Source organism: Clytia hemisphaerica, unplaced genomic scaffold (genome assembly GCF_902728285.1).
Source record: "Clytia hemisphaerica strain Z4C2 unplaced genomic scaffold, Clytia hemisphaerica genome assembly, whole genome shotgun sequence".
Lineage (NCBI taxonomy): Eukaryota > Metazoa > Cnidaria > Hydrozoa > Leptothecata > Clytiidae > Clytia > Clytia hemisphaerica.
Window position 1 is genome coordinate 430719 of NW_027103979.1, and position 15213 is coordinate 445931.

Consider the following 15213-nt stretch of genomic DNA (forward strand, 5'->3'; position numbering starts at 1 on the left):
AATCATTTTCAGTCAGGCACATCCTGGCAAATGAACGAGGTGAGCATTTGCATGGGGTATTCGTCACCCAGTGTAAATGAGATAGGACGTCTCAGGCTAAAAGCCAGAAAATGAATAAAAATGAACTTCAAACTGAAAAAGGGAAAAAAGGAAGAAAACTGGGAACTTTATTTTTTCATTAAAAGTTTCTTCAATCTTCGAAGACAAAATTGACCCATGGAAAAAAAATTTCATCTATGCAGTTCTTTGAAATGAAGCAAAATATTTCCAACCCGGTTCAATTAAACTGGGTATTTGGCGCTATTACGTCACTTTCGTTTTCGACCCCGTTCATTTGCCAATGGTCGCAAGTGAAAAATACCCCGTTCATTTGCCAGGATGTGCCTGACTGATTTTGTCAAGCCAAAAGTATGCGAAGCGATTCTAGCTTTACAATAGACCTTTTTTTAAAGAGGCAGCCATATTGAATAATTATGTACTCCAGCATAAAAACAATGATGACAGCCATGCATAATTACTGTATCATGCATATTTTAAAAATTATGCATGGCTGTATCATTGTTTTTATGCTGGAGTACATAATTATTCAACATGGCTGCCTCTTTAAAAAAAGGTCTATAGTGCCACAGATCATCAGTGGAAAGTATTCAATAGGTACAACTTTCCCGTAATTCGTAAAACTGATGCGCGCGCATTATTTTGATGCTCTCAATCGTTTGGTCTCTGGAGGTAAACAAACCTGTTTTTGCCTGCGTTTCCTTAGGGAAAGTTGTTTTTTTTAGCTTTTCTTAAGTTCTGTCAAACAAAATCCCCTCAAATTTTAGTATGTTCAATCTATTCATAATATTATACCAACCTGAAAATTTTTTGCTAAAAGAAGATCGCTATCAAAAGTTAGAAGGTGAAAACCCACTTTCCCTAACCCCTCGCAGGCAAAAACGCGTTCGTTTACCTCCTAAACAATTTTATACACAACGGTGGAGCGCACGTTTTCCCAGGCCATTTCTGAGAAGTTTGAATTACGGGAAAGGTGTACCGTGAGATTGGGTAACTTGCATCAGTGGAGGCTAACATGCATAGCCCTCAAATGAAAGACCTGGCTGGTCATTAAAATACAAAGTTAAATCAAAACAAAAATGGTAGAGTAGAGCTGCGAGCGGAGCTGCGTAGTTGTATTTTAATGACCAGCCAGGTCTTTCATTTGAGGTCTATGCATGTTAGCCTCCTATGATGCAAGTTACCCAATCTCATGGTATTATCATTATACCTTTATTTTCATTTCTGGAACTTTTGCGAAAGAAAGGAAAAATACAAAAGTTGTATTTTTTACTGCTCTATTCACTTACTGAATTTGAAAGATCTTTATGTGGCGTTTTTTGTTTTTTGCGTTTTTTTCCAACTGAAAACAAAATCCAGTCAGACGTGATGTCCGAGAAACTAAAAATATTTATTTTCAACCCTGTAAAGATTAACAATGCAAGCATCTAAATCATTTAAAAAGGGTAACTTATTTTTTGCACACCCAATACTACGTTGAAAGTCTGCCTTTTAGCGAATTTACAGCTTTGACCATCCCATTCTTTTACCAGTTATTAGAGTTTCTATTCACTTGCCTATTTGGAATTATTTTGAAATTTATCATTTTCAAATTATTTCTAGTAAAATCAAGAGAAATTATAAGAAATAATGAGCCCAAAAATTTCAGTAGACGATCGTATTGCATCCTTGTATCCCTTTGTTAATGAAGCAGAAACACCTTTACCACGATCATGGAGCAGTCAGGATAAATGTAGCCATATTGGATTATCGCAAAATAATCTGAGGGCCCACTATAAAGGTAAGCTATAATTTCAACATCCTGAAATCAATGATAAACCAATATATATCTTTTTTATATTCTAAAATTGATAGCTTTCAGGAAACTTTGTCAACTCATCAGCGTCATCAAAGACACTATGAAATTCACCAAATGGAAATGGTTTTCAGGAAATCTTGTGGATTGAAAAAGTTTCTTTCAAATTGACTGCAACAATATTCCTTTTATACCATTTTAGGTGACCTTGTAAAGGCTTATATTGTATCCGTAAACTAACTCATAACTCAATTATATTTACATCATAATAACAACTAGCCGTATGCGCAGCGTTGCACGCTGTTAAAGAGCATTTGAATAAGAATTTTTCAAAAGCAAATATTATATTTGGGAAGAAGGTTGATTTTAACCCATCCAGCTCCAATGTTCCTGTATAGAAAATAGTATCTTGGCGTCTCAAAGTTAGTCTAGTGGTAGGAAAACTGCATGAGGTGTAAAAAGATGATGGTTCAACGCCATGAAGAGGAAGCTTTGTAGAGCTTTGTTAGAATTTCAAAAACTTTTTACTGAATGTTCCTACTGTTGGTTTTAGGGGTTGGTAAAACACACAAAGATGCAGCCTCTGCAAGAGCTTCATACCCTATTCCTGCTGGTTGTGGCCTCTATTATTTTGAAGTCAAAGTTATCAGCAAAGGAAGAGACGGGTATATATGATTTTTTATTATAATTTTTAGTTTTTATCAAAGCCAATTTTTTATATATGTTAGTTTGCATTTTTATTCATTAGGCTACAAGCATCTCCTCTGATATGTTTATAGGGGATGCTAATCGTGTATAAGATTCCTGTCGGAGTGTTGCCCCAAAGTTGGGGTACAACCTGTTTAAAACTTCTTACAAAGGCTTGGAAATCCAACATTTTTATTAATCTCTAGCCATTCAAAATTTCAATACGAATTTAATGAAATTTTAAGATCTCTCATGTAAAACTTACTAAAAGCTAATCAAGTTTCCAAATTTCAAAAATGGGAACTATACAGATGAGATGGAGTTTTTATAAGATACTTCAATAATTGGTCATTTGAAGTAATCAAAATGCCGCGTTCTTATCAAACAAGAGCTTGTAAAAACTCCACCTCATCCCGAATTATATCAATCATATCAGAGGGAATGTGTGCAACATATTTATTCATTATCCATCGGGGGAAATTTGTAAAATCGCTCGATTTTTTTAGTCAAAGCACTTGTTATACATTTTTGGAAAGCTAAGGGGTAGGGGAATCAAAATAACTTGGGTGCCAATTTTGTTTCGAACACTTTGGTGTGATTTTCGGACAAATACGACGGTCTCAGGCAAAAATAATAGGGTGAAAATTTAATGAAAATTTTAGCTTCAGAAAACGGAGACCTGTTGTATATTTTTGGAAAGCTCTCAGAAAATTAAGATTAGTGATGTATTGCGAGTATAGGTAATTACTTTATCTAACTCGAGATATTAATCCTTAAAAACAGTGTTTTTCAGTGTTTTTCAGCCAGAAACAGCTGTTTTGTCCAGTTTTTGCGCTTTCGGAAGCTCAATATCTCGAGTTAGGTACTGAAATCACCTATACTCGCAATATATCACTAATCTTAATTTTTTGAGAGCTTTCCAAAAATATACAATAGGTCTCTGTTTTCTCAAGCTGAAATTTTCATTAATTTTTCACCCTATGATTTTTGCCCGAGACTGTCGTATTTGTCCGAAAATCACACCAAAGTGTCCGAAACAAAATTGGCACCCAAGTTATTTTGATTCCCCTACCCCTTAGCTTTCCAAAAATGTATAACAAGTGCTTTGACTAAAAAAATCGAGCGACCTCAAAAAAACGAACAAATTTCCCCCTACTAATCAGTGTCAATAGATATTATTATTTATTTATTGTTGACATTGCTCTTTTTACTATGAAATTATTCAAAACAAATTTTAATTAGGAGTCACAACTAGAGCCAGACTTTGTCAGATGGAAGACTTTTTTGACCTCTAAGATCGATTTTTTAAAAACATTCAACTATCATTAGAAAATTTTTTCGTTTCTTTAGGTATATTGGTGTTGGTCTGTGTGCACATGGAGTCAATACGAGCAAACTACCAGGTATCATTATAGATGGGTGTTCTGTACTTAAATATTGTTTGTCAGCCTCATTAGAATCTCATTCAACTCTTGTAAAACATGTTCAGATAAATACAAATTTAGTTATCTAATCTTTTAAGGACCATTGAAATAAGGATTTATCTAATTTAAGACAAAAAGACTAATTTATGTACTCTTTACTCAAGACTTTGCTCCTCGCATATTCCCATTCTGTAATGGGCTGTTCCTATACAGGGGGAGGGCTGGACGAACCTTTTCAGGCCAAAAATAATTCTTGAAAATGTGTGGATACCCATGGAAAATAGCAAAATTAGCAATTACCCTTGGAGAAATTTATTTTCATACCTTAAAGGACGAACAAAAATAATTTTTTGCCACCTGGAAGTTTTAGAATAATATTTACCCCCCTGGAAAAATAAAAAAACCTTGCCTTAGAGCCCCTGGAAATTCTTCCTTTGCTTAGACACCTGAAAATGTTTGTCCAGCCCTTATGGAGATAAAATGGAATGACCCAATGTACAGCAATTACGGAATTCATAGAAAAAAGACAATAACTCTTTTCTACAAAATTTTTGTCTAATTTTGATCTTTCCGCCCAGATTCACAAAGTCAGTTGCAACACTTACAGAAACATAATGAGGCTCACTATTGGCTATTTTCGGATTGTGACTATTGGAAAGTCATCATTTATTTGCAAATTGAAAATATTTTTTACTCTTTGTAATTGCAGGATGGGAAAAAGATTCATACGGTTACCATGCAGACGATGGCCATTCATTCTGCGCATCAGCTGCTGGTGAAGCCTATGGGCCAACATTCACAACAGGAGATATCATTGGATGTGGTTTGAATTTGATTAACAAGACTTGTTTTTATACCAAGAATGGTGTCAACCTTGGAATAGCATTCAAAGATCTTATTGTAAGGGCTTTATATCATTATGTGGAATTTTTGCTGAAATGGTTTTAAACCAGGGATGAGTGTAATTTCCAAATAGATTACGTACATTACAATAAGCAAAAACTACTTAAAAAAGCTATTGATTAATAAAAAAATAGAATCTTTAGGAAGCTTATAAGCTAATTTTTTTTTGATTTTTTCCTAGTTTTGAAAAGTAAATAGGGCAGGGTTAAAGGTTGGCAAAGGTTTTGAATCTGCTCTTATCCATAGGAAATGATGAAAATAAATGAAAAGAATGATCGAATTTCATTAGGAATTTCAGTTTTTATTTAGACTGTCTGATGGAAATTGGGGATAACATTACAGAATGGCAGGATTTGTTACCCCCTGAAACCCCTAGGCATATCTTCTTGTTCAGATCAAGTATTCTAAATATGTCTTAATTGTATTCGTTGTGATTTTATTACTTTTTATGACATATTTTCTATTTTCAGCCAAATCTGTATCCAACGATAGGTCTACAAACACCAGGAGAAATAGTGGATGTTAATTTTGGACAACAAGATTTTGTTTTTGATATTGAGGAAATGAAAAAGGTTTATCATCAAATGATTTTCTGAGTATTCCTGGAGTATTTTCATCTCGTGTTTTATTTTAATGAGTGCCTGTCCTGAAGTCTCATTTAGAAATTTGAAAAATTTTTTATCAGAGTATGTGTACAGTTTATGCTCTCTAACTCGACATCCTACTATTCAATACATTCCATGATCCGATAATATTGTAGTCAAATACCGTCAACAAGAAATTCTCATAAACGACAAGGGGATAGGTAGAGCCATTTGATATGCTCCCTTATTCGATGAAAAATCCTATTCCCCTTGTAAATCGACAAGCACACGCTGAACGAACTCAAACACATTTTATTTGAAAACTCCAAACCAACTGTTCGGTGTGGGAGGTGTTCCTCCTACACTGTTTTGTTTGAAGAATCTCAAATGACCAGCACACAATAACAACAGACCCTCTACGAAGATGAACTTTTAAAATTTCGTTTGATCGGGTCTGTTTACTGATAAACCAAATAATTTCCATTCTCTTTAACTAGAAATTACAAGCTTCAACTTTGAGGATTATCGAAAACTTTCCGGTTAGTACTGATGATGGCAGTTGGCATGCAACATTGCAAAGGTTTGTTTGTCTGTGTGACTGTTTTTAATCTTATGGAAAGAATAATTTATAAGCCTAACGCTTACGATTTTTTCGTCATTACATCTGCGAGTTTTTTCTGGTTTGGTAAAGTTAAGTAACGGAAATTTTCTACGATTGCTGATGCGAAAGCGTTCGAGTTTGAAAAAGCGATTCTTTTCGCAAATAGAATATTTTCTTCTCCATCATTATAAATAGGGTAAGTTAAGTAAAACCTGAAAAGCCTCCATGCTCTAACATTGGGTTAAATCTGGTTTCATTTATTTTCATAGGATTGTATCAGCATATCTGGTACATCATGGATATTGTGCAACTGCTGAAACGTTTGCCAAAAGTACTGGACAATCCATCGCTGAAGAACTCTCATCTATACGAAACAGACAACGTAAGTTTTGAAAATTGAAAATCAGTTAAGCCACTATGCCCCTTTACCAACTAATTTAAGATATTATATTTGCATACTATTTAGCCTGCGTTTGATCAAGTTTCTTGGTTTGATAGCATCAAATGCGATGGAAATGCATCAAAGTCGGATATTTCTTGAATGTTTCTTCTCATACAGATTAAGGGCCTAAGGGTTGATGGGTATACCCCTCACATTCAATAAGTAACGACAAGGTTTCCCTCTTTGGCTATCTTCAGTGTTGCAACTTTTCTTATCTTCAGTGTTGCAACTTTTCCGTCTGTAGACGGATATCCGTCCAGTTGAGATACAAATATATCATTTCCGTCTTACCAGTAAGAGGGTTTTTGGTTCAAATCTAATTCAGACCATCTAATCCTAAGGTTTTCGTCCATATTCAGGGTATCTACGGGACCTTGAAAACCTTGAAAACCTTGAAAACCTTGAAAATGAACCACCCAACCTTGAAAACCTTGAAAACTAACAATTTTCTGGGAAAAACCTTGAAAACCTTGAAAAATTGTTAAAAACCTTGAAAAGCACTTCTTCCTATTCATCATTTTTATCATACAATCTTTTCAATAGGGCAGTAGCTGAGTAACTCTTATAGGTTCAGATTAGTTTGGAGTTTGAATGCTCTTATTTTTGAGTGGTAGGCTTTTTTCATTCATTACCGTATACTATATTATGTTGGTTACTTTCATGAACATATAAAGGACTGGACCTCTATCTCCTTTGTATTTTTGTAATAAGCACTGTTAGCTTCGTTGCTGCCTCTTAAAAAAACATAAAATAAACAATAGATCTTGAGGGAATACCTTGCTAACAACGTCCAAAACTTGGACTAATATTTCTAAATTTTGACTCAAAAGTATGGAATAATTTCAGATGGTTTGGGATTCAAACTATGACACAGGCTCTCAACTTTGACATACTATTTTTTCAAGTCATTAAAAAAAAGTGATTCAAAATTATACACGCAGTTGAAATTCTGAATTTTAGCGTTGAAAAATGTTGCATATATTGCAAACTTATGAAAAATTTCATCAAATTTCGCCGGCTCAATACTCTAAAAAATTAAATTCGCTAGTCTCGAAAATCTATTCGCTGACCGATGAAATTTTGCAGCTAACTTATTTCTATCCAGTCATTCGAAAAGTAAGAATAACTAAGTACGTTCCTAAACTGATTGTCATGAGGAAATTTCCAAAAAACCGCCTGCGGCGCTAAACCTTTATAACATTTAAAGAATATTCTATATCCCCCTGTTTCTTTTGCGATTCTGTCGCAACGAATGCAACATATTCTCATTAGCTGAGTTTTTTTTACAAATTTTCATTCTGTTTGCATGAGCCCTAAGAAATCGGGGGCGTCTTGGAATAATGACCGTTCATCAATAAAATTTCGAGGATTCCTTAAAGCAATTCTTTTTGCAATTCTTTTTGCAATTGATTTTTGTAGAAAAAAAAAATCTAAAACAAGGCGTTTTTTAGCCATTTTAAAGAGCCAAAATGTAAATTTTCTTGGTTGCGCCTCCTCGGTCACTGTAAACATTTGGTGGGAGCTGGAGTAAGAATTTCTTTTTGTGGTATTGTTCTCGAGAGGGAGATAGGAATTTAACTATGGAAATAATTCATCGGTCACCAAAAGCGAATAAATCCTCTTTTTTTCTTTCTTCTACCACTCTGAAAAAAAAAATCCCCTGTAGAGAGCCATGTCAACTGAATATCAAAAAACCTTGAAAAGTGCCAAAATTTTTGCAAAAAAACCTTGAAAAACCACTTAAAAATGACCAAAAAAACCTTGAAAACCTTGAAAATCCCCAAAAAAAATTCGTAGACACCCTGATATTCACAAAACCTAGTTGCAACATTGTATCTTGATATAAGTCAATTTTTTAACGGGAACATCCGAAAAAAAGCCGGGATTAGACTCTTTTATGTTATTAAAAATAGAAACACAGTGTTCAGAGTCCGGCAAATACAAAGTCATCTTGACTTACGCATATCGAGAATACCTAAATGAACTATTTATTGAACAGGTATTCAACGCCTCATTCTGTCTGGAAGAATCAGTGAAGCAATTGATGCTATTCAAACCCTATACCCTGGCCTATTGGACCAAAACTCTGATCTATTTTTCAAATTGAAATGTCGTCAATTCATTGAAATGGTCAACGGTTGCGACGGAGAAGTCAAAACGTACGCGCACAGCCCTTCACGTAGCCTACGTAACAGCCCGTGTGCTAGTCCTTCGCGTAGCCTGTCTACCAACTCTAATCCACCATCCTCTCTTGTGCGGAACTCACAACAAAATAATTCGAATATGGACATAACGCCATCTACTAGTAGTGAAAATGCGGGTGGCTCAGCCCCTCCCTTAGCAACCAATGGCGTTTCCAACAACACAACAACGCAGCAGCAATATCAAAATGGTGCAGAAGAGGTGACAGATATGGTAGTTGACGATTATGCAGGTAAGTATTTAGCTGTTCAAATAACTAGAAATAAATTATCTAGTGATTATCTAGGTAGAAAGCTTCCTCCCAGCCTCACATTTTATTCGTCTCAACTTCCGGGTGCCTTGTCTAATTTTGCGGGAACTAATTTTTGCGTTTTTGGGTGTCTACCGCGAAAATCAATTCTGCACAATGTAATTTATACTTAAATTCCTGAAAAAACCTCTAGGAATATTAAAGAATTTCGGCAAAAAGTGGGTGTCAACTGCGAAAATTAGTTCCGCAAAATGCACCAATTTAGTACCCTCACACCTCGAAAATAAGTTCCAATGTTCATACATATTTTTATATTTATTTCAAAATATTTCAACCTTTGGGTTCTCATAAACCTTTCAAATAAATATTTTCCATCATTTAAAAAGACCTTTATTGTCTTGCTTCAGGAAATTGTCATTGCCCATCTACCTCAACGACAGATGACGCTTTTGCCGGCACCGGCGATGATCTTATGGATACCAGTGATGACGTAACGTCCAATACACATCAAACTAACACTAGCAATAAGCCAGGATTGAATACAATTTCTGTTATAACTAACTCTTCCAAAGGTATGTTAGAATTGATTTGGTATGTACTACTAAATGTGCAAGTTTCTCATAATCATTACTTACTTCAGAAAGATTTTCTTAAATTTAATTAATATAATGTTAAGACTAGTTATTAGGATTTTCTGATTTGATTTCTGATTCCTATTAAAGAAAGATTTAAATGTTTAAGTACTAAAGAATAATAATAAAAAATTTAATAATAGAGGCATAAACCAGGCAAAAACCAGGCATATAACGGCCATTCCAGAGGAAGGGGTACGTTACGTCACGCTCATATTTTGACTGGATACCGCCAGTAGGGACCTAGGAGCGCCGTGACCCATGCACCATTTGAAAACACCCATACAGCGGTTCATTCCGGCATAGACTCCAATAGTTGTCAAAAATTTCCTGGAATGACCCATAACTGAGCTGAGCTTTAAGAATATTCTGTGCCTTAACAAGGATCAGCTATTAATTTACTTAAGAAAAATTATCTATATCATATTACAAAACCATCTTTTCTTTCATTCAGCAATAGACACGGGTCCATCAATGCGGCAATTGTGCGGTGGCAACATTTACGCCATCGAGAAATTGTTATCTTTCGGTAAAGAGTTACGAACGTTGTACAAAGAAAGCAAACGAGAAGCTGAAACGAAAAATAACGAAGCCAACGAAAAACTCATGAAGGTTTGTCTCCCTTGAATACACTACATCTAAGACTTAACCTTTAAGACTATGTGCTGACGTTACGGTTTCGTATTGTCCGGTATGATTTCTGTTACGGATTGAGAGTGTTCATATTGGTTTCGGAGCGAGAAAACAGAGCAGTTCTGTTCCGATAAGAATATCGGAACGATACGGAACCGTAACGTCTGAACATGGTCTAAAAGCGTGAGGAGGCTAGGTTCCAGTTTATCAGAAAGGATTGACGTCAAAAAATTGTTGTCGTTGCGTTAACATTAGCATATCTATTTTGAAATCAAAAGTAAAGTAAAAAGTATCCCATTTTATTAACAGCGATTTCTAAAATTCAAAATAGAAGAACAAATGAATAAAAATAAACATTTTGAAAGACGACGAATTTTGACGTCATTTCCATGTAAATTCGTTACCAGTCTCCTCAGGAGCCAACCGCAGTCAAGGGTGTTGACAGGTGTATTCACGCAGATCAATTCTTCTTTTAAATGCATTGTGCTGTTAGAAATTATCGGATATCCTTCTTCCGCGTTAGCCGTAAATGTACATCATTTTTTCAAAAGAGTCTTCAAGCCAGGATAGACAGTGACAAAAGAACACTTGGGCGATGAAATGTGTAGATTTGGCCACTATGTACAGAACTTCCTTTGCAATTTTTTTTAAAGAAAGGCTTCCTGTTTATTACTATTGTTCATTGTTTTAACATATTTTCAGGAGGCATTCAGCTTATTGGCATACAACAATCCCCGTGAAAGTCCAGTCGGATACCTTTTAGAACCGGAACAGCGAGAGGAGATTTGTTCAGCCGTCAATAGCTCCATATTAGGTATGCGATTTAGCTTTTTTTACTTCCTCTTTTTTTACTTCCTGTTTTATGCATAAACACCCATACATGTTTTGACGACCGTTGTGAATAGCCGCGACGACTAAAATGATAATGAAAGTATTACTGAATTTATATATAAATCTTCCAAAGCGATGTCCTTATTAGGCCACTGGAATCTTGTGTGAAATCTCATTAAAATACATTTTCGTGTCATTTCTTGTAAAGTGACTTTTCAAGCAAAAGAAGATGGGTCTTTCCAATTTTTCATTTATTTTTTCATTTGTAGAAGCACACAAATTACCAGGGCAACCAGCCCTCGAACTCTCATTGGCTCAAATTGATAATTGTTTAAAGATGATGGGTAAAAATGGTCTCGGTGCATGCGCTATGGTCAATTTAAAGAACTTTTACTGTGATAGTGACACTTACTCATAGTTTGGAGAATAGTCTTTAAGTTTGCAGTTTCATTTTTTTAGAATTGACTTTTCTTCTTCTCTTTTCCTTTGCACTAGTGAATTTTTCTACAGTTTTGCACTTTTGATCCAATTGCAAAGAGGTAGTACCTTGGGTTTTAATTTAGGTCAAACTATACTATTACAAAGCTTGCATTTGAATCATTGTTTGCGCAAAATCTTAAAAACAATCTTGGATGAAGATGCTTGGGTCAAATCAATACATATTTTTACCATTGCTCAAAATCCTCAAAACTTCCATCATTTTACTTTTTCGTTTGATTGCACTTTTAAATATCTTTCATTTGGCACTTTTCGATACTCTAAACTGTAAATTTTATTTATGAACACATATTTTTAGATTCTTGTTATACTTGACAACCATCAGAGTTACCAGGGGCTTGCATACATCAGCGAATAATATTCTCGTCAATTCAATTCAGTCCTTTCAAAAAAATTTGGATTGTTCTTGACACAACTTTTTAAAACTTCGAAGCAGAACTTCATGAATTGATGGTTGTACTGTTAATCCAATTCCTCTTGAACCATCTGGAATGTTACATAATTCGAGCTTTTGCCTCTGGATGGCCCCAGTGCCTCCTCGAATCTCTGCTGTCTCAGAATTATTTGCCTTTGAATGTTTTTAAAATTATTATAGTTAGTTATTTTTTAGTTTAATGTATGATATATACACATTTGAGTAAATCTACAACAAAAAGCTGTTGTGGAAAATATAAAATTCTTTTATACAAAGTTGGACAACCATTTTGATTGCTTTTTGTCTCGTTCACTTTTTCTGTTTTTCGGAAAGTTTCGGTAGACTCTAGATATCTAGAAATTTAACGTAATTGAAAACGATATAACTCTTAAATAATTCGCTCGGGAAAATTATATGTCCTGATAATGATAGACTAATCTAAAGTACTAAAACTATCAATTTTAGGTATAACGTATCATTTTTTTATCGAAAGCTGAAAAGTAGCTAGTAATCTCCGCATCGAGATTATTGTCCTTAGGACAGTTTCATCACACCAAATTCACTTCTGTAATACACTTAAAAATTCCATTGAAATATTTAGTTGTCAAGATGTCCATGACTTAAAATCGTCCAAATAGTTTTATTTTTACATATGTGTTCCCGTTTCAAATCAGACACATATTTTATATCAGGACAGTATCTGCCTATTGTTATGTTATGCGGATATAAGGGGAAAAATGTTTTTCTTTTTCTCTTTCTGAACAATCTTGCTCCACATCTGTGTCAATCCAATGTGAAAATGCTTGTGAATTAAAATTGATGAGTAAGCAAACGGTATCACTCTTATCTGAAAACAAAACCTTTAAGTCAGCTATCAGACACTTCAGTCAAATTGATTCAGAAAAGTTTCGCCCATCATACCTTAGCTAGGAATAAAATTTACACTTGCAAATGTACTTAACATGAACACTATGAAAATTATATTTTGACTATTACGTGACTTTCATGCGCTAATCCATGATGCTAAAAGTCTTCTCTGACGTAAAGATTATTTCCAAACTCTCATAAAGACAAATTTAGGACGCGCTCTGTCTGAATTGTATGAGAGAGCACTTGGGCAATAAAAATATTTTGAAAACGTCAGTAATGTTTTTATTCGTGAGATATCTATTAAAGAAAATCAATAAACTTTTGTTCAAGAACCTTTTGAGTTATTTGGAAAACTTTCAAGTATTGTTACCATTTCCTTGAAGCTTTGAAGTGTAAACCTTGAATGCATGAAAAATCATTCTCGAGTGCTTCTTGTGCATTGTAAACTCAGATGAAGTGTTTGCTCCCAAGTTCTACTCTTGTCTCCCGAATAGACGGGGGGGGGTCCGAATAAGCAGGGGGGTAGGAAAATTTTCTAAATTCTAATAAGCGGGGGGATGGAATAAGAGGGGGGGGGTAATTTGAAGACAGAATTTTTTCTAACTGGTATCAATTTCAACAACAAAAAAGAAACTTTAACAAATGAATACGTAAAATAAGGATCAATACTAACAAAAAGGAAAATTTTAACAAGTTTAAGGTCCATCTACACTGTAATAAAATATTGAATTATTCGAATTTAATTAGCGGGGGGGGGTCTTAATAAGAGCGGGGGATGGATTTTTTTGTCTCTTAAAAATTAGCGGAGGGGACGTCTATTCGGGAGACAAGAGTAGACGATTGGTATAGCTTTCAATACACCCCCTGTCTTTACAGCCCTGGTGAAACTTGCTCACACAGCGGGGATAAAAATGTCTATCTAAATCACGATACGAATAGAAATTCTATTGTTCCCCCGAGCTTAAAATATTCAGCGGGGATGGTTTTAGACGGTAAATTTTTGCATTGAATTTCAAATGGGGATGAAATCAAAGTCAATTTCCCAGTGCGGTTGATTTTTAGGGTATTTTGTCCACCGGGGACGAAATTTTGTCCAAATTTTTCAGAGGAACTTGGTTCCCAGCGGGTTTCAATGCAGTGCAGACAACCTTGCCTCGATTAACCATTGAAAATGTTTTAGCTTGCGAGTATGAAATAATGGTACTAAATGCAAATAAGGCTTGGAAAATCTCTCTCTACGACTTTAGATGGATGACGACGACGGGAACCATCCAGTTCAGTCTATACCAAATGTTTAGTCAGAAATAGACTTCATTTTAGCAGCTCTAAGTGTGCTCAATTAAAAGGTTTTACGACTGCAAGTCCCAACCAACATTTTATCCCCTGGTAGGTTTACACAATTACATGAATTAGCTTATTGAGAAGGTATCTTGTAAAGACACATTGCACAAGGTGGAGTCTAGATTTTTGTCTTGACTATTGATGTAGTTAGTGCGAAGGTTTTTTTGTTTAGATCTGCACTATAGGGATAGATTTACTGCTTGAGGTACATAGATTAAGATCAAAGTTTATTAATTTGATATTGGGTGATGACGTTTATGGCTCTATCCTGATGCAGGATAATTGCAACGGATTAGCTATGTAAACTTTTATGATCCATTGTGTCTTGTTTGCATTTTATAATACCAGCGATTGATGCCTTAGTCAGGAAGCTTAGGTTTCTGTGTTCTGTACGTATGTCATTCCAATCGTTATGTTTGTCTCTACAAAGATAAACCCGATCCACAGGATGAAAATTAAAAAAAATTCTACAACCTTCTCGGCCCTTTTTACGCCGGGCCCTAATTGGCGTAATAAGAGCCGGGGTAAGGGATCGAAATTTAATCAGAACTGGGTTAAAAACGGAAAAAAGAAATGAGCTTTGGCTTAATAAGGGCTTGTGTAAAAGGGCCCGGCGTTACTAAATTTTATTTTAAACAATGATTGATGTGAACATTTGAATCATCATCTCCGCCACTTTTTTAACGTACAATCAGCTAGGCACCCATTCCTACAGCACCTTCTCACAGACCCGGGGAGACCCTCTCCCATTGGAAAAATTGGCCAAAATGTCGTCCCCACTGGAAAATCATTCTCCAACTTTTGTCCCCGCTGAAAATAATAAAAAAAAAAACAAATCTTCACCGCAAATTATTGTACTATGTTTTCCATCCCCAATGAATTTCCTGACTTGAAATGGAATTCAAATCCTCAGTTATAAGCAATAAAAAATCATGGGAGTATCGATACCTATGTCCTATGTCACAGTCCATTATTTACAAGTATCTCCTACCCAATGATGTATAAGCCCGAAGGACTAGAAGTAAATCTCAAACTTTTCTCAGGCAAG

The 15213-nt window shown here is 35.1% G+C and overlaps 2 protein-coding genes across 3 annotated transcripts in view; both read left to right on the forward strand.

The window, feature by feature from the left end:
* Window positions 1-15213, forward strand: part of LOC136810908 (polyadenylate-binding protein 2-B-like) — a 276555-nt gene that overhangs the window by 4778 nt on the left and 256564 nt on the right. The window lies entirely within an intron of this gene.
* On the forward strand, window positions 1658-12229 carry LOC136810888 (ran-binding protein 9-like). Its single transcript, XM_067067475.1, has 12 exons — window positions 1658-1837; window positions 2406-2517; window positions 3890-3942; window positions 4673-4863; window positions 5337-5438; window positions 5948-6030; window positions 6321-6433; window positions 8493-8927; window positions 9353-9517; window positions 10032-10189; window positions 10913-11024; window positions 11311-12229. Exons 1-12 carry the CDS (start codon window positions 1687-1689, stop codon window positions 11457-11459), a joined length of 1824 nt encoding a protein of 607 aa, XP_066923576.1. The 5' UTR covers window positions 1658-1686; the 3' UTR covers window positions 11460-12229.

Bases quoted from the DNA above. Each gene is read 5' to 3' on its own strand.
- LOC136810888 (XM_067067475.1), top strand. From the start codon at position 1,687: ATGAGCCCAAAAATTTCAGTAGACGATCGTATTGCATCCTTGTATCCC. The intron at 3,943-4,672 runs GTATCATTATAG...TTGTAATTGCAG, and splicing joins CAATACGAGCAAACTACCAG to GATGGGAAAAAGATTCATAC. The intron at 8,928-9,352 runs GTAAGTATTTAG...GTCTTGCTTCAG, and splicing joins GGTAGTTGACGATTATGCAG to GAAATTGTCATTGCCCATCT.